The sequence below is a fragment of the Salvelinus alpinus genome, chromosome 18, assembly GCF_045679555.1.
Source record: "Salvelinus alpinus chromosome 18, SLU_Salpinus.1, whole genome shotgun sequence".
In the NCBI taxonomy this organism is placed as follows: Eukaryota; Metazoa; Chordata; class Actinopteri; order Salmoniformes; family Salmonidae; genus Salvelinus; species Salvelinus alpinus.
Window position 1 is genome coordinate 27,757,861 of NC_092103.1, and position 20,500 is coordinate 27,778,360.

General features: G+C 43.2%; 1 protein-coding gene across 1 annotated transcript in view; it reads left to right on the top strand.

Annotated features, from left to right (window-relative positions):
- The first annotated feature begins 274 nt into the window (after positions 1-274).
- The window catches only part of LOC139544110 (high affinity cAMP-specific and IBMX-insensitive 3',5'-cyclic phosphodiesterase 8B-like), a 70,525-nt gene continuing 50,299 nt past the window's right edge, over positions 275-20,500 (top strand). The window contains exons 1-3 of the mRNA XM_071350872.1: positions 275-1,382; positions 7,397-7,453; positions 14,691-14,881. Of these exons, the coding sequence (XP_071206973.1) occupies positions 1,101-1,382; positions 7,397-7,453; positions 14,691-14,881 (530 nt within the window). The 5' untranslated portion in view covers positions 275-1,100. The remainder of the gene's footprint in view (positions 1,383-7,396; positions 7,454-14,690; positions 14,882-20,500) is intronic.

The window sequence follows — 20,500 nt, forward strand, 5'->3', positions numbered from 1 at the left end:
GGTTACCATTAGGATGCCACCTCTGATGAGATGTGTGTGATGTCTGACGTGTGTGCGGACTATGCACACACACACACACACACACACACAATCTCTTACAACCATATCTCTCTCTTTCTCTCTCTGTCTCTCTCTGTCTCTCTCTCACACACAGACATACACACGCACACACCGTTTTTTAATCAAATTATTTGTCTATCGTCTCTTGTCTGTGTTTGTGTATAATTGCAGTGGCACGTGAAATAGCCAAATTGATGAATAGCCTCTTAGATAGATTGTCAGATAATAGATAATGTCTCTAGTTGACATAGGCTCAATCTTCAAATTTGGAAATGATTTGGATCCATTCACACCGCCAGGAAATGCGAGGAGGAAACTGCTGACCAGTGGTGACCAACTGCGATGAGCCCTGGATTGGATGACAGCAGCCTACGATGATGTGTGGATGAGAGAGAGAGAGAGACCTCAGACAATAAAATGCGATGGCCAGATGAAGAGGAAATGAGCCAGTGTGATCCAGCGATTTCACGCGGCGTTTTTTTAATCCAATCAATATGATGATGAAAAGGATAAGGAGAAGAATAGCGTCTTTGTTACGCCACCAACATAAGGATAGCCTGATGGTTGCAAATGGTTACGTTCGCACAGCCTGGGCTATATAGGCTAGAGAAGATCATATCATTAATCGACATTATTGCGAGCCATGAAATGACATAACGTCTAGGCCTGTATGCTGTAATACATAATAACGTCAATGATGATAATTTTTCACTAAATGGACTGGATTTGAACGCTGCAGCACTAGGGAATATCACAGAGGAAATTACATTCAACTCCAAATAACGGATGGAGGAGCGCATGCATTAATTAATTAACGGAGCCGAGAAGCTCAGCGGCGATATTAAAGAGATGAAACACCTTTCGTTCTCTCTTGATGTACTCAACCGGCCAACGAGGGAGAGGTGAGAGACAACAAGGAGCAGCCGATGATCGGAGAGAACAGCGGCCACAGCGCAGCGGCAGGCATCCGGGACAGTGATAACTCAGAGAGAGCGCTGTTTACTGTCATCTGAGATCTGGCTCCGGACCAGCGGTGAGGCATGGGCTGCGCTCCCAGCATCCACGTCTCCCAGAGCGGCGTGATCTACTGCCGAGACTCGGACGAGTCCAACTCTCCGCACCAGACCACCACTATATCCCAGGGCACCGCGGCCACCCTCCATGGGCTGTTCATTAAGACGGACGCGGCCGACACCATCCCCTCGGTAATCACTTACCAGACCAGGCAGTCCCGGAACAAATCTCACGGAGAGAGGAGAGAGAACAGCGGGGGACACATCTGCATCGAGGCCGAGACACAGACCAGTCACACCAGTGTCAAGGTAGATAGGGGTTTGCTTTTTCACAATCACAAGGAATGAATGAAGCTATTCAGAAGGCCATTATATTCTAGTATCTTATCAAGTATCTGCTTTAAAACCAATTATACACGAATCTCATTCTGTCTTGCATGGGGGATAGCTAGTCTGATATCATTCATGAATAATGTGATTGTTTTGTGTTCATGGAATTTCTTATGATTGTTTGTGATCCATCAGCGTGTTGAGGTAGAAAGATATAAATATCGTGCGCATATCCTAGGTAGCTGGAATGATTAATCATACATTCATAGAAGATAGGGATGGAAGTTCTCATCTGGTGACATTTGTCATCTGGTGTCATAAACACAACTTTCTTTTTGAAGGGTTGGGGTTAGGGTGAGTGAGTGAGTGAGTGAATGAGTGAATGAGTGAGTGAGTGAGTGAGTGAGTGAGTGAGTGAGTGAGTTAGCGAGCGAGTGAGTGAGTGAGCGAGAGTAGCACCATGGTGAAAGTGTAGTCCAAGATAATTAACTTTATAATTTAACTTATAAGAGCTCATTGTTCAAAATAGTTTAGTGACACTTGTACCATCTGGGTCTCAGTCATGCATCATAAAGCACTTTGGGTTGCTGATAAGAACTATGTGACAAATGTACAAATGTATAGGTGTACATACAGCGCTATACAAATAAACAGTGATTGACTAATTGATAAATACAGACAGACCGACCGATTCATTGACTGACTGACTAACAGACTGATATTGTTCATCTCTAATGGCATCAGTTTGAGACAGTGCTATGTAGGCCATATGACAGAGAGGTCCCAAACCTCACACAGTAACATCCCACTATGGCCTAATAACTTAATGGCCTTTATATAACTGTATCATGAGTTGAGGAGAGATGAGGGAGAGGGATAGAGATGTAAGAATGTGGTCTATCTTCCTCTCTCTTTCTCTTTCTCTCTCTCTCTCTCTCTCACACTCTCTTCCTCTCTCACACTTTCTCTCTCTCTTCCTCTCTCTCTTCCTCTCTGTCTCTCTCTCGCTCTCTCGCTCTCTCTTTCTTGATCTCTCTCTCTCTGTCTTCTTGGGATGAGAATGTATCATTGATACTATTGGTCACCAAAACCCGGCTGTGTGTGTCTGTGTCTTGTTGTGTTGCTACAGTGGTTGTTTACCCAGGCGGACAGGGCAGAGCAGGGTTGTGATGTGAACAGTGTGAACAGTCACATGTGAGAGGGCTGATCATGTTGCCCTGTACTCTGTACACTCTCTCCTCCAGGGCTTCTCACACAGCCTGTGTCGTCAGGCCATCTGGCAGTCTTTTTTGTTGCAGGCCAGCACTAACAAACCTAATTCAAGGAAAACGCTGATTAGTTATTTTTTTTAACAGGTGCTGTAGCTCGTGTGTACACAGTGTGTAACACATTTTTGTTTACTTTTCTTAATATCTGCATAAGTAATGACTCTTGGTCTTTTGGGTCATGACCTCTGTCACAAGTACAACATATCACTAACACAAACCCTCCATAGAACTCAGCTAGATCCCCATCACTTTCCCGACACTCTCATTAACTTTTTCATGAATTACTTGTTTTTTTTGTTGTTGCTTTAAAGCATGTTGAGATTATTTATGTAATGAAAAGTGCTATGTAAGTTGAATAAATAATGATGTATTATTATTCATTCAAGAGGCTTTGCAATCCGAACATATAAGCAACTGTTAGAGAGAGGCCAAATTAACATGGTAATCATTCTAGTGTGGACATAGTTGTCATTGTCCACCGGTCAGACTCAGAGGCATGTCATGTGCATCTGCACTTGGAGAGAGACCGTTCCATTCTAGCTTAGTTTCCAGAAGGCTGTTAGATGGAATACCATTACTAGTCATTAGTTGCACTGGAAGCAGAGGGCTTTTTCTCTGAGCAGAAAGCAGAGAGCACCAATGACATGGCATTGATTGGTGCATTTAACCCATTTAAACCTAGACTCGTGTCATGACTCAATGTAGAAGAAGACAAAGAGATTCTTCTGCACGCACGCACGCACACACACACACACACACACACACACACACACACACACACACACACACACACACACACACACACACACACACACACACACACACACACACACACACACACACACACACACACATCCACACGCACCCACACCCAGACACTGGTCACCCCAGTCACAGGGTCTTGTGAACAGAGTGAACAAAGACTAGAACTTCTGAGAAGCTAATTTTATGGGGGGCCCTTCTGGACAAAGTCTACCAACTATATGAAGGCCATTAAATTAGGCCTATTATGAAATAGATGTCCTTTAAGGGGGGTTCAAAGAAATTAAGTTCAATGACCTATACAGAAAAGCAAATCATGTTTATTTATTGGGGTCATATGTGTCATAGAGCAGAGAGTTAGTTGTTTTTTGTGCACTCGAGCTCAGTGCTTCGGCTCCTTCTAACCATCTGGGGAGAGGTTGAGAGGTGGAAAGAAGTGTGCTTGTTGGTATTAAGCTTTAGGTGAAAGATAAACACACACTAATATTCATCTATAGGACTGCTATGGTGATAAGGGTGTGTGTCCGTGCATAGATTTTGTTTGTGTGTGTGTGTGATTTGGTTTTACTATCCTTGTGGGGACCAGAAGTCCTCACAAAGATATTAAAACAAGTAATATTTGGACAAGTGGGGACATTTTGCCGCTCCCCGCAAAGAAAAAGGCTATTTTAGGCTTAGGGGTTAGGTTTAAGGTTAGGGTACAAATTAAGGTTAGGGTTAGAATTAAGGTTATGGTTAGGAGTTAGGGTTGGGTTTGGGGTTAATGTTAAGGTTAGGTTAAGGGTTAGGAGTTAGGGTTAGGTTTGGGGTTAAGGTTAGGATAAGTGTTAGGAGTTAGGTTTAGAGTTTGGGGTTAAGGTTAAGGTTAGGTTAGGTTAAGGGTTAGGGTTAGGAGTTAGGTTTGGGGTTAAGGTTGGGTTAGGGTTAGGAGTTAGGGTTAGGTTTGGGGTTAAGGTTAAGGTTAAGGGTTAGGGTTAGGTTTGGGGTTAAGGTTATGGTTAAGGGTTAGGGTTAGGAGTCAGGGAAAATATGATTTTGAATGGGAATACATTTTTAGGTCCTCACAAGTATAGTAAAACAAACGTGTGTGTGTGTGTGTGCATGCGTCACGTGCGTGTGTGTGCATGTGTTTGTGTGTGCGTGTTAAAATGCCCTCACCCAACAGTAGCAGCAGTCAGATGATTCTGAGTATAACTGGTTGTTCTTTATGGGACAAGACTGTGGAAAATTACTCTGCTGTGTTTAGGGAATTAACCCTCATTGTATTCCCAGTTCCTGGTTCCTCTGCTACTTCACTTCTGTGAATTACTGGTACAATTTATAAACGTTCTTGGTCTCTAATGCTTAATTCATATCGTGGTCTCATTAGATCTTACTACATGTTGATAAGTGTCTTGTATCATGCAGACCATGTAGAGTGTTATCTAAGTCTGTCCAGACCGTGCTTCCCCATGTTAGATCACACTGCATGGTAAGAAGACATTGTATAATGTTACTTCCATAATGGCTCACAGTCAGTAAGTCCCTCAAAGTCTGTTCATCATGATGAAGAACATGAACTGATAATAAGAGACTTTTAATCATATTAGAGTCAAATAGAGATATTCAGTGGTTCATTTCAACATGTGGTGAGAAAAAAGGACATTTTACGAACCAGTTGTTAACATTGTTACAGAAGCGTATTCTCTGCTTTACAGAAGCCTAAGATATTGGTAATATATTTCTATGGAAATGGAAGGTATGGTTGGTTGGTAGCTGATACAGTAGTTAGAGCAGGTAAACCCATAATGAGCAGTATGTATGTAAGTTACTCACTGAGTCTCACTGCATTTGTTTTATGTTGTTCAACTGAATGTTGTCCTGAATGCAGAAAGAGAGAGATGTGTACCTGTTGTTTTGACATGTTATATGTGACCTAGGTATCCCCGTTTCCCTTGACCCTGTTGTACTGCTTATGGACACACACACACACACATACACACACACGTGTACACACACACGTGTACACACACACACACACACACACACACACACACACACACACACACACACACACACACACACACACACACACACACACACACACACACACACACACACACACACACATACACACACACACACACACACACACCCACAGGTAGATGGTACTCTTGTGTTCTCTGTTACAGTATGTACCTGGCCTCTTCTACATTCAGGACAGACGGACAGACAGACGGACAGACAGACAGACAGACAGACAGACAGACAGACAGACAGACAGACAGACAGACAGACAGACAGACAGACAGGCAGGCAGGCAGGCAGGCAGGCAGACAGGTCTCAGCTACCAGGTGGTCTGATGAAAGGCTTTTTTGAAGTGGAAAGGATGCAAGTTTTTTTTGTTTTTGTGTGAGAGAGTGTGTGTGCATGTGTCGTGTAATGTATATGTATGTGTGTTAAGGGGTTAGCTAATGTATCTGAGAGCTTTCAGGGCGCCATAGTCTTTTATCTGAGCCAGAGCTGCAGCATACACAGACACACACACACACACAGCACTGTGGAAGAACATAGGCTAGTGTTAGCTTTGGTGCATACTGAGAGAGGGGAAATGATTGGACACTACATGAAAAGAGAGAGACCGAGAGAGAGGTAAAAAAAAATGACAGGAATGGAAAGAGAGGGAGACATAGAGAGAAGGGAGGGAGAGAGCGAGAGAAGGGAGGGAGGGAGGGAGAGAGAGAGAAGGGAGGGAGAGAGAGAGTGAGAAAGATTTTTTTTAAAGAGAGGTCGTAGAGAGTTTTATGCTCTAAGCCGTCACTGCTTCAGGCTCTCTATACACCCATCTTTGCCCCTCTCCGTCCTGCTACACCTACATAGTTCAGGGACCAGAGGAGGCACAGCGACAGAGACGGGGACAGCGACAGGGACAGAGATGGGGACGAGCACAGAGACAGGCACGGAGACGGGCACAGGGACAGAGACAGCGACAGGGACAGAGACAGGGACAGGGCACAGAGACCTAATGAGCTCATTGTTGGTAATAATCACCATACAACATTGGCCATACATCAGATCCTAACTAACGTCCAACAAACACAAACAACCCCTCATCGATCTGATGTGACCGCAGCAAACCAGAGCTGGCCTCAATCAACTCTGTAAGGGGGGCCAAGAGGGACAATTAACTCACAGCTAGTGAGTCATTGAGCTGTGATGATGATGACATAAGCAGTTAATGACTGATGTCCAAAGAGGCACAGAGACAGATATGGGTCATTTTGACATTCTGCATATGTAGAGACTTGTCAACTTGATCATATTGGGTGAGGTATTGGTGTGAGATGTCATTGCCTGTGATGTGATGTACTGTAGTGTACATGTCATTTTTGAAGCTGCGTTAGCTACAGTCTATCAACAGTGTTAGTACTGCTCCTCCACATGGCATTACTGACATACACCTGTCTGTCTGCATCCAGCCAGTAGAGCCCTTAATACTCTGTAAATAGGCTTGTAATGGATCTGCTCTTGCTGCGTCACTAATATGTTGTGTGCGTGTACGTGTGTGTGTGTCTGAGTGTGGAACGTCCTAAGCCGCTCCGTTAGTCAACAGTTCAGTAGCCAGAAATCCTTCCTGCTAGGTGATACAGTAACAGGGTTCAGTAAGCTAAAGAAGGTTTTCCCGGGAGTGTGGAGCTTTTGTCTTTTCCTGAGGAATACCTGCCTATGGACTTACCTACAGTATGGAGTATTAATTCTTTGAGAGCATCAGAGAGAGAGAGAGGAGGAAAAGCAGTAGCGAGAGAGAGGTGCAGGGCATGTATGGTACTCGAAGGAGAGGGTCAAATGGTAAGCAGTGCTCTGTTTCTCTGTTTTCTACATTTCAGTTTTTACTTCTGCTCTCTCTTTGTTTACTCTTGCTGTTCATTGTTTTGTTGTTTTGTTTGAACATGAACTCATTCTCTCTCTCTGGTTGTGTTCCAGGTATCAGCCACAGAAGAGTGTATAGGACCTATGAGACTGACCCAAGAACCTATTCAGGTAAAACTGCACTCTACATTGTATTTCTCCTGATAACAGCATGCTCCAGTTTAGTGCCCACTCTCTGTCAATTATCAGGAGTCTGCTGTATTTTGTTATGCATTCAGTGAAGTTACATGTTCAGGGGTAGAGCCCATCGTGGGCAGTTTCTCTCTTCTTCAAGCTACAAGAGGCATTGGAGTGGTGGCCATTTTGAATGGCACGGAACAGGATGTGATTAGAAAGCCTAATCAGAGTAATTTGCTATAATGACTTTTGGGTCCTGTAAATTTTAATTTAAATTTCAGTCGTTTGGCATGCTGTTGCTCAGAGCTGCTTACAACCAGTCATTGTTAGTGTTCATAATCCCAGAATAAAGCAAATGCATAAAACAAGCAGACCTGGGTTCAAATAATGTTACTTTCACATACATTTCGTATTAAGTATTCAGATATTTTTTATATGAAAACACAAGTTGTTGAATATTGGAATGTATTTAGAAATACGCTTGGAAAGTATTGGCATGTATATGAAAATACTCAAATACACTCCTATGCATTTAATAACCCAGGTATTTGAAATAATTTTTGAAATAAGTAGTTGAAAATACTTTGAAATAGTAGGCTATTTATAGGAAATTATTTGAAAATACTTCCAATAGAAGTAGTTGATTCCGACCACATTATTTGAAAATAGTCAAATATACAGAAAAAAAGAATTTAAATAACACATAATCAAATACATATATTTGAAGCCAGGTCTGTAAACAAGTCCCACTGGGCACCCACTGGTTAAATCAACGTGTGAAATAGACGTTGAATTGTCGTCTGTGCCCAGTGGAGTATCTCTATCTACATAAAATGTGACTGTGTCTGTATCTCTATGGGATGTGATTTAGCTGTATCTGAATGGGATGTGATCTATCATTGCATGATGTTTTTAGGGACACACCACATGACACAACATGGCATAAGGACAGCGCATTTATATAACACTTTGAACCTAATAGAAGTGTGTGGGTGGAGGTTCTTGTGTCCAGGCCTTGTGTAGAGAGCTGAGACAGGTTTTAGTTGTACAGTGACCAGCTGCTAGCTGGGGTTAATGATGTGGTTGGGGCATGTGTGTCCTGTGGATTGGGATTAAGGCAGTGTGAGCCTTTTAGAAGGCCAGATTAGCTCCCAGGCTCCTTACAGTGTTGTGTAACTAAGGAAAGGGAGAGTTAGTTACTCAAGGTCAGGGGTGTGTTCTGTTTGTTGTGGAACAGTTCATCTAGACATAGGTCTCTGTATTTTGCCTTCTCTGTCATTGCACTTGGTTGAGAAATGGAATAGTCCCAAAAGTGCAAACCTCGCCCACCATCTGGCCGGCTTAATCCAACACTCAAAGTATTTGAAAGAAAGGTCATACTGAAATGCTCTACCCTGCATCCATTCCTCTTTATTGTGCCAAGTAAAACCTCATCCATCCCTACAGCCCTCATTCAAACCTCATATCCAGCCCTCGTCCATTCTTCTTTATCAGGCTGTGTAAGAGCCTCTGCAGGAGGCCCCATACAGCCCTCAACACACGCTCCATAAAAACATTGAACTACTCTCCTAAAGCAGTAGAGGGCACACACACGAAGAGTCACGCACACACACAGACACACGCAAGGGAGCACACGCACACACACAGTCACACACTTTACTGTACTCCCTCCTCCCTTTTTACCTCCCTCCCATTAGAACAGACAGAGAAAAAGAGAGAGAAAAGAGAGATGAAAAGAGAAAGAGAAAAACGCTCTGGAAGAGAGTTCCATGCTAAAAGTTTCCTCCTGACGTTGACCATTTCCTCTGAGCCCTGGAAAGACTGTAACTCCAAATCGATTTATCTCTGGCTCCTTCATTTCTGCACACTGTCACAGTACTTCACCTATATCAGAGAAATGATTTACCAGAGGGCTCAGAGGGTGTACTGTAGTTGACTATAGGCTGTATAAGACAGTAGCCCGTCATTTCCCAAACCATTGGTCGCAACACCATACGGGGTTGCCTTATTTGAAAATGGGATCAGAAGAGAATCTCTGAAAAAAATGACAATAATTGCGCTTGGTTCATAGAACCGTGGTTACATCAGTAACCTCCAATAGCCGGTAGATGCGGTTGTAATTAACAGTGGTTTCTCTTTTATTCCTACAAATGTGGCTCTTCTGAATGGTTTAACTTTTTACTGCAGTTGGTTAAATCAGGGTCACACAGAGTGATTCTTGGTAGTCTTAAACAAATCTACTTTGAAACAAAAGTATATACCTCACACACACGGTTATGGGCTTAAAAAGAAGAAGAGACCTATACCATGTCAGATATAGAGTTGAAATGTACTTTGAGTTTGTATCCCAATATTACACTTTATACTGTACATCACAGAAGACTGAAATATAATACAACCGTTTGACATATAAACACCAGATTTTCAGAGTACATTTAAATAAAATGTTTATTAATTATGAAATTATGAAAAATATGAATAACATTCCACCCATGAGGCCACTAGGTAATTTGACTGCAAAAAAGGGCTACGCTACAACATATTATGACCCCATCACTGAAAAGATAAGACTCTCAGGAACACGTGTCTCTTCTGTTTCCCTCTACAATGACCACAAGCTGTTCAAGACTCATTAGAACAGAGTGGACAGGATCAGCCACTAAATCAGAGGGGGAAAAGAAAATCATCAATGATGACACTGAAGATCATACAAAATGATTGCCTGATGATCTTCTGAACTTCCCAATACCTTTCTGATGCATTTCAGTTAATTCAAACCATACTTCCTTCAGATTGAATACTGTCAAACGTACTGTCAGGCTGATTTGTAATAGACTGTCATAGCCCTAAAGTAAACATTGGCCTTTGATTACATCACTATTTTTACATGGTGGGGTCGCACATTTTTTTAAATCAAAATGGCCAACACATTTGGGACCACTGCAGTAGTGCTCTTACTTTGGACTGGGAATTTAAGAAACCATATCGAGAAACACAGCCACCACTTGAAAACACAGGAGAAGCATTTACATCGTGTTTTGGAGGTGAGGAGTAAACCATGCCTATTAGGAATGATCCATTGATGGATCCATCAGATTGATGACTTGAAAATGAGATGGAGACGTAGTAGGTCACTATAAAGTAGAATCTTAATTTGAGCCAGTTTGCTACAGTAGGAAAATAATCCTGCAGCAACAGGAAATGTGAATTATTGTGTGGATTATAATTAATGGACATTTTTGTATGCCTTGGTTCTACACCAAGAGGAGTCACACTAGCAAGACTTGGTCTAAAGCCAGTAAGCTAGATGTTGCCTACCCCTCTCTCTCTCTCTCTCTCTCTCTCTCTCTCTCTCTCGCTCTCGCTCTCGCTCTCTCTCCAGGAGCCTCAGCCTCCTGTCTGTCTGTTCCGTATGTTCATCCCTCTATCTGTCTGGCCATGGTTGTGCAGAGATGGAGGCTTAACCTCTGAACTGTGATTGGCTGAGTCAGCGTGGTAGAACAGTTAGGAGTAGAGGCCCATCTCTCTGCCTGTCCTGCCCTGAGTGTAACAGTGTATAACAGTGTGTCCTCTTTAGCTTAGTTGATAGAGAGCATTCCCGCTATGTTCGATTCCAGGGAAAGTCCATAAGTAAAATATATACATGCATGACTGTAAGTCACTTAGGGTAAAAGCTTCTGCTAAATGACATATAAACTCAGCAAAAAAAGAAACGTCCCTTTTTCAGGACCCTGTCTTTCAAAGATAATTTGTAAAAATCAAAATAACTTCACAGATCTTCATTGTAAAGGGTTTAAACACTGTTTCCCATGCTTGTTCAATGAACCATAAACAATTAATGAACATGCAGCTGTGGAACGGTCATTAAGACACTAACAGCTTACAGACGGTAGGATATTAAGGTCACAGTTATGAAAACCTAGGACACTAAAGAGGCCTTTCTACTGACTCTGAAAAACACCAAAAGAAAGATGCCCAGGGTCCCTGCTCATCTGCGTGAACGTGCCTTAGGCATGCTGCAAGGAGGCATGAGGACTGCAGATATGGCCAGGGCAATAAATTGGAATGTCCGTACTGTGAGACGCCTAAGACAGTGCTACAGGGAGACAGGACGGACAGCTGATCGTCCTCGCAGTGGCAGACCACGTGTAACAACACCTGCACAGGATCGGTACATCCGAACATCACACCTGGGGGACAGGTACAGGATGGCAACAACAACTGCCCGAGTTACACCAGGAACGCATAATCCCTCCATCAGTGCTCAGACTGTCCGCAATAGGCTGAGAGAGGCTGGACTGAGGGCTTGTAGGCCTGATGTAAGGCAGGTCCTCACCAGACATCACCGGCAACAATGTCGCCTATGGGCGAAAACCCACCGTCGCTGGACCAGACAGGACTGGCAAAAAGTGCTCTTCTCTGACGAGTAGCGGTTTTGTCTCACAAACAGGAGTGATGGTTGGATTCGTGTTTATCGTCGAAGGAATGAGCGTTACACATAGGCCTGTACTCTGGAGCGGGATCGATTTGGAGGTGGAGGGTCCGTCATGGTCTGGGGCGGTGTTTCACAGCATCATCGGACTGAGCTTGTTGTCATTGCAGGCAATCTCAACGCTGTGCGTTACAGGGAAGACATCCTCCTCCCTCATGTGGTACCCTTCCTGCAGGCTCATCCTGACATGGCCCTCCAGCATGAGAATGCCACCAGCCATACTACTCGTTCTGTGCGTGATTTCCTGCAAGACAGGAATGTCAGTGTTCTGCCATGGCCAGCGAAGAGCCCAGATATCAATCCCATTGAGCACGTCTGGGACCTGTTGGATCGGAGGGTAAGGGCTAGGGCCATTCCCCCCAGAAATGTCTGGGATCTTCCAGGTTCCTTGGTGGAAGAGTGGGGTAACATTTCACCACAAGAACTGGCAAATCTGGTGCAGTCCATGAGGAGGAGATACACTGCAGTATTTAATGTAGCTGATGGCCACACCAGATATTGACTGTTACTTTTGATTTTGATCCCCCCCTTTGTTCAGGGACACATTATTCCATTTATGTTGGTCACATGTCTGTGGAACTTGTTCAGTTTATGTCTCAGTTGTTGAATCTTGTTATGTTCATACAAATATTTACACATGTTATGTTTGCTGAAAATAAACACAGTTGACAGTGAGAGGATGTTTCTTTTTTTTGCTGAGTTTATTATTATTATATGTAAACCACTTAGGGAAACCACTGTGACTAATCAATATTATGTGGTTGTACATACACACTACTTAGCACTTGTATGATAAAGGTCATCTTGAACAACATCCACTTTGGAGGCAGTGGGATCAGGTATGTCACGTACTGTATGTGCCTGTGTTGCCAAGCGTGCAACACACACAGAGCCGTGCGTACGTGTGGCGACCCCTGTCTGGCCCGTGTGCGGGTGCAGGGCAGGTCGGCATCAGGTCTGTGTGTGTGTGTGTGTGTGTGTGTGTGTGTGTGTGTGTGTGTGTGTGTGTGTGTGTGTGTGTGTGTGTGTGTGTGTGTGTGTGTGTGTGTGTGTGTGTGTGTGTGTGTGTGTGGAATGTCACACGGCAGCTCCATGGTTACACAGAGCAGAACCATGGTTCCACAGCCCTGGTCGGGATCAAACGGTGTAGACCTTTCACAGCCTCCTACCAATGCCAGCTTCTTGTTCTCCCGCTCTCATCTTCCTTTCGTCTCCTCCATCCTTTGCTCCCTTCTTTTCTTCATGCCCCTGCCAGTCTGTCCTGTCAGCAGCAGCGCATGACTGGCGAGACGGCTCCCTTTAATCCCTTCTCCTCTCTTCTTGCTCTCCCTGTCTCTGTTTCTCTTTATATATCTCTGAGCTGTGTAAACAAGTCCATCCATTCTTCTGTCTTGTCTCTTACTGCTCTTCTAAGTATAGGTAAAGCTTCCATACAAGATGAAGACCAACAGGTTGGTGTATATAGTTCAGGCCAAACACCTGTTGGTGTGAAATACAGCTCTCATCAATCATCAATAAACTATCATCTACCTGGCTCCTGGGTACTCTTCGTAAGGAACAATAGCAGGCTTTCATTGGACGAGGAAATTCCTGGGAAAGTGGTGTGAAGCTGTGTCGCTGAACTATTAAGTGCTGTACCATATATCAGCACTTAACAAGCACTGATAAGCTTATTAGTCTACCGGTCCTAGCTTCATGTTTGTATAATCAGCAATGTTTTGTCAGCAAGCTACCTTTATCAGGTAAGAGATATTTCATACCATCTGCGCTCTCTCTCTCTTTTTCTTTCTCTCTCTCTCTCTCTCTCTCTCTCTCTCTCTCTCTCTCTCTCTCTCTCTCTCTCTCTCTCTCTCTCTCTCTCTCTCTCTCTCTCTCTCTCTCTCTCTCTCTCTCTCTCTCTCTCTCTCTCTCTCTCTCTCTCTCTCTCTCTCTCTCTCTCTCTCTCTCGCTCTCAATTCAATTTAAGGGCTTTATTGGCATGGGAAACATATGTTAACATTGCCAAAGCAAGTGAAATAGATAAACAAAAGTGAGATAAACAATAAAAATGAACAGTAAACATTACACTCACAGAATTTCCAAAATAATAAAGACATTTCAAATAAATAAACATATATATGGGTTGTATTTACAATGGTCACAAATCTTGCTGCTGTGATGGCACACTGTGGTATTTCACCCAGTAGATATGGGAGTTTATCAAAATTGGGTTTGTTTCTAATTCTTTGTGGATCTGTGTAATCTAAGGGAAATATGTGTCTCTAATACAGTCATACATTGGGCAGGAGGTTAGGAAGTGCAGCTCAGTTTCCACCTCATTTTGAGGGCAGTGTGCAAATATCCTGTCTTCTCTTGAGAGCCAGGTCTGCCTATGGCGACCTTTCTTAATAGCAAGGCTATGCTCACTGAGTCTGTACATAGTCAAAGCTTTCCTTAAGTTTGTGTCAGTCACAGTGGTCAGGTATTCTGTGTACTCTCTGTTTAGGGTCAAATAACATTCTAGTTCAGTTTTTTTTTGGTTAATTCTTTCCAATGTGTCAAGTAGTTAGTTATCTTTTTGTTTTCTCATGATTTGGTTTTGTCTAATTGTGTTGCTGTCCTGGGGCTCTGTGGGGTCTGTTTGTGTCTGTGAACAGAAGCCCAGGACCAGCTTGCTCAGGGGACTCTTCTCCAGGTTCATCTCTCTCTCTCTCTCTCTCTCTCTCTCTCTCTCTCTCTCTCTCTCTCTCTCCATCCCAGGTCCTGCTGGTGTTTGCGAAGGAGGATGGTCAGAGCGATGCCTTCTGGTGGGCGTGTGACCGGGCGGGTTTCAGGTGTAACATTGCCCGAACGCCCGAGTCCGCCGTCGAATGTTTCCTGGACAAGAGCCACGAGATCGTGGTCATTGATGGACGCCACTCACAATACTTCGAGGCAGAGGCTATCTGCCGGTGAGCTCAAACTGTTTGTCTGTCTGAGATTATGGTAATACAAACTGTCCGTCTGTCTGTCTGTCTGTCTGTCTGTCTGTCTGTCTGTCTGTCTGTCTGAGACGATGGTAATACAAACTGTCTGTCTATCTGTCTGAGACGATGGTAATACAAACTGTCTGTCTATCTGTCTGAGACGATGGTAATACAAACTGTCCATCTGTCTGTCTGTCTGTCTTTCTGTCTGTCTGTCTGAGATGATGGTAAAACAAACTGTCTGTCTATCTGTCTGTCTGAGATGATGGTAATACAAACTGTCTGTCTGTGCGTCTGTCTGAGATGATGGTAATACAAACTGTCACACAGTTACTCTGACATCCAAGACATTCCTGGACGAAAATGATTCTACAGAATGTATCATGCCTCTGTAGGTCTAACTGTTCGATGTACTGTAAGTGAGATTCCGGCTCAATATAAGTCATTTAATGCTTAATCAACTCAATTGTTCTATTATTGTGGCCCTGGTGGCACAAAGTAATCAAAGGTCTGACTTCACAGAGAGGCTTGGGAAAATGGTCACAACGGGGGACCAGCGTGTGTCTGTTTAAGGGGAAGGGGGTGTATCTGATCTCCATCAGCTAGGACTTGACAATGGTTCATCAAATCTCCCCATTTTTTTCTCAATTTTGCATGCCTTCTGAAACAGCTGCAACTGTATATGCATTCGTAAATCAAGTCCTTTCTTGAGTTTGGCTCAGGGATGGAACAACTGTTCAGCATCTGAGCTTATGGTTGTTTGTGGGGGAAAGGGGTTGAGTGTGTGTGTGTGTGTGTGTGTGTGTGTGTGTGTGTGTGTGTGTGTGTGTGTGTGTGTGTGTGTGTGTGTGTGTGTGTGTGTGTGTGTGTGTGTGTGTGTGTGTGTGTGTGTGTGTGTGTGTGTGTGTGTGTGTGTGTGTGTGTGTGTGTGTATCCCACATCTGTTGCTGATTTTAGGGACAATATAGGATGAAACACAATAAGCTAACAATCCTTTGCATGAACTGCCTACGTTATTCCGCATATTATTTGTTAATTATGGAAATGAAGATACGCAGGGTTTTTAAAATACAGTACCAGTCAAAGTTTGGACACACCTACTCATTGAAGGGTTTTTCTTTATTTTGACTATTTCTACGTTGTAGAATAATAGTGAAGACATCAAAACTATGAAATAACACATATGGAATCATGTAGTAATCAAAAAAGTGTATTTGATATTTTACAAAGTAGCCACCCTTTGCCTTGATTACAGCTTTGCACACTCTTGGCATTCCCTCAACCAGCTTCATGAGGCATGCTTTTCCAACAGTCTTGAAGGAGTTCCCACATATGCTGAGCACTTGTTGGCTGCTTTTCCTTCACTCCGCTGTCCAACTCATCCCAAACCATCTCAATTAGGTTGAGGTCAGGGGATTGTGGAGGCCAGGTCATCTGATGCAGCACCATCACTCTCCTTATTTGTCAAATAGCCCTTAGGAGGTGTGTTTTGGGTCATTGTCCTGTTGAAAAACAAATGATAGTCCCACTAAGCACAAACCAGATGGGATGGCGTATCGCTGCAGAAAGCTGTGGTAGACATGCTGGTTAAGTGTGCCTTGAATTCGAAATAAATCACAGACAGTGTCACCAGCAAAGCACCCCCACACCATCACTCCTCCTCCATGCTTCACGATGGAAACCACACATGCAGAGATCATCCGTTCACCTACTCTGCGTCTCACAAAGACACAGCGGTTGGAACCATAAATCCAAAATTTGGACTCATCTGACCAAAGGACAGATTTCCACCGGTTTAATGTCCATTGCTCAGGTTTCTTGGCCCAAGCAAGTCTCTTCTTCTTATTAGTGTCCTTTAGTAGTGGTTTCTTTGCAGCAATTCGACCATGAAGGCCTGATTCACGCAGTCTCCTCTGAACAGTTGATGTTGAGATGTGTCTGTTACTTGAACTCTGTGAAGCATTTATTTGGGCTGCAATCTGAGGTACAGTTAACTGTAATGAACTTATGCTCTGCAGCAGAGCTAACACTGCCTTTCCTGTGGCGGTCCTCATGGGAGCCAGTTTCATCATAATGCTTGATGTTTTTATGACTGCACTTGAAGAAACTTTCAAAGTTCTTGAAATGTTCCGGATTGACTGACCTTCATGTCTTAAAGTAATGATGGACTGTCGTTTCGCTTTGCTTATTTGAGCTGTTCTTGCCATAATATGGACTTGGTCATTTACCAAATAGGGCTGTCTTCTGTATACCAACTCCTACCTTGTCACAACACAACTGATTGGCTCAAAACGCATTAAGGAAAGAAATTCCACAAATGAACTTTTAACAAGGCACACCTGTTAATTGAAATGCATTCCAGGTGACTACCTCATGAAGCTGGTTTAGAGAATGCCAAGAGTGTGCAAAGCTGTCATCAAGGCAAAGGGTGTCAACTTTTTTGGTTACTACATGATTCCATATGTGTTATTTAATAGTTTTGATGTCTTCACTATTATTCAACAATGTAGAAAATAGTGAAATAAAGAAAAACCCTGAATGAGTAGGTGTGTCCAAACTTTTGAGTGGTACTGTATATAAATATATATTTACAGAAATATGTGGGGGATTGGAAATGATGCAGACTACATTGATGGAAGCTACAATATATCTGCAATAAATAAAAAATAAAATAATAATAATCAATTGGCCTAGCTAGTTTCCCTACTTATAAGGACAAATTGAGTTACTTAACTTTCTCCACTTTCCAATCAGTCACTTCATTATTTATAGGTTAGTGTTAGAGGTCTGTATTAGTCGGATGCTACATTCCACATCACGCACGGTTGATCTTGTGTGTGTGTGTGTGTGTGTGTATCGGGGGCACCCATGACTTGTTGTTAGAACACATTGGATTGAGTCTTTGTTTTAATAACTGCCCACATGGCCTCCCTCCCTCCCTCGCTCCCTCCCTCCCTCGCTCCATCCTTCACCTAACAGCTATTGAACCCTTTAAAAAACCCTTGTTGGTTCCAGGTAGAAACCTTTTGGTTCCACGTAGAACTCTTTTGGGTTCCAAAAAGAGTTCTACCTGGAACCAAAAATTGTTCTTCATTCAAGTGCCACATTATTTTTGGCTTCTCTAGTTACCTGCTGGTGTTGATGTATACATCTGTGTCTAGTACAGTTTCTACAGGCATAGTGCTAGTATCCTCTGATTTCTACTTTTACTCTTATGTACCAGCCACTAACTAGCCTACTATATATAGCCTTGGCGCCTGCAGAATACCCTCTCCCTGCTATTCTACTTAGATACACTCAAAGCTTAAACTGTCCTAATAATCCCACCCAGTATTTATCATGTGGCCAGACCATCATATGCTTCTTCGTATAGTATCTAGTGATTTATGAGTTATTGGTCATGCATGGTAATATTTTCCCAGAAGCAGAGTGAGAGAGAGAGAGAGAAAGTCGCTTTCTCTCTTCTCAATAAAGACCCATCACATGTCGCTGTCTGTCTGTTGCTCTCTCTCTCTCTCTCTCACACTCTCTTTTGCTCTCTCTCTCTCTCTCTCACACTCTCTTTTGCTCTCTCTCTCTCTCTCTCCTTCCTTCCCTCCCTCCCTGTCTCATGCCAGCCAAGAGGCTTTTGCCGTCACTCACAGGGATGCTGGCCCATGTTGATTCCAATGCTTCCAACAGTTGTGTCCTTTGGCTGGATGTCCTTTGGGTGTTGGACCATTCTTGATATACACAGGAAACTGTTGAGCGTGAAAATCCCAGCAGCGCTGCAGTTCTTGACACAAACTGGTGCGCCTGGCACGTACTACCATACCCCGTTCAAAGGCACTTAAATCTTTTGTCTTGCCCATTCACCCTCTGAATGGCACACATACACAATCCATGTCTCAGTTGTCTCAAGACTTAAAAATCCTTCTTTAACCTGTCTCCTCCCCTTCATCTACACTGATTGAAGTGGATTTAACATCAATAAGGGATCATAGCTTTCACCTGGATTCACCTGGTCAGTCTATGTCATGGAAAGAGACAGTGTTCATGTTTTAAATACTCAGTGAATATATAAGTCTGTAACGTCTATGTTTTAAATGTATGGAAATTGTAAAGTATTTTTGCCTGTAACGTCTTTTTCGTTAAGTGCCGGACCCCAGGAAGACTGTCACCATTGGCATCAGGCTAATGGGGTTCCTAATAAAAATCATAAATCAAATCATAAATCGTAAATCTCTCAATCTTTCCCCTCTCTCTCCCTTTTCTCTCCCTATCTCTCCTTCCCTCTCTCGCTCCCTCTCTCTCCTTCACTCTCTCTCCTTCCCCCTCTCTTTCTCTCTCCCTCACTCTTTCTCCCTCTCTCTCTCCTTCCCTCTCCTTCCCTCTCTCTCTCGCTCCCTCTCTTTCCTTCCTTCTCTCTCTCTCTCCTTCCCTCCTTCCCTCTTTCGCCTTCCCTCTCTCTCCCTCTCTCTCTTCTTCCCTCGCTCTCTCTCTCTCCTTCCCTCTCTCTCCTTCCCTCTCTCTCTCCCTCTCTTTCCTTCCCCCTCTCTCTCCTCCCTCTCTCCCCCCCCCTCTCTCTCTCTACCTCTCTCCTTCCTTCTCTACTTCTCTCCCCCCTCCCTGCTTCCCATCGTTCTGCAGTACAGTGTGTCCATGGTGAGCCTGTGTAAAGTAGAGAAATGTTCTCTCCTCTCATATGCCAATGACATCACTCCTCCACTGCCCACATGTTTAGACTGGCACTCATTCGAAAGCCACCGTTCATGTTGTGTGTGTGTGTCAAATGAAACTATCAAGTCAAACTCAATCACACATTACTGTCACACCTGCCTCATGAGCTAGGGAGTTTTTAAGGTAAAGCACAAAAGCACTTCAAGTCCTCATATGTGGTCAAAAACATATACAGTGCCTTCAGAAATTATTTACACCCCTTGACTTTTTCCACATTTTGTTTTGTTACAACCTGAGATGTTGTGTCACTGATCTACACACAATACGCCATAATGTCGAAGTGGAATTACGTTTTTAGAAATGTTTACAAATTAATTAAAAATGAAAAGCTAAAATGCCTTGAGTCAATAAGTATTCAACCCTTTTGCTATGGCAAGTTACATAATAAGTTGCATGAACTCACTCTGTGTGCAATAATAGTGTTTAACATTATTTTTAAATGACTACCTCATCTCTGTACCCCACACATACACATACAATTAGGTCTGAGCAGTGAATTTCAAGCACAGATTCAAGCTCAAAGACCAGGGAGGTTTTCCAATGTTTTAAAAAGCACACTTATTGGTAGATGGGTAAAAAAAACAGACATTGAACATCTCTTTGAGCATGCTGCAGTTATTAATTACACTTTGGATGGTGTATCAAAACAACCAGTCACTACAAAGATACAGGCAACCTTCCTAACTCAGTTGCTGGAGAGGAAGGAAACCACTCAGGGATTTCACCATGAGCATTATGTTTGGGGCAAATCCAACACAACACATCACTGAGTACCACCCTTCATATTTTCAAGCATGGTGGTGGCTTAATCATGTTATGGGTATGCTTGTCATCGGCAAGGACTATGGAGTTTTTTAAGATAAAAATAAATGGAATAGAGCTAAG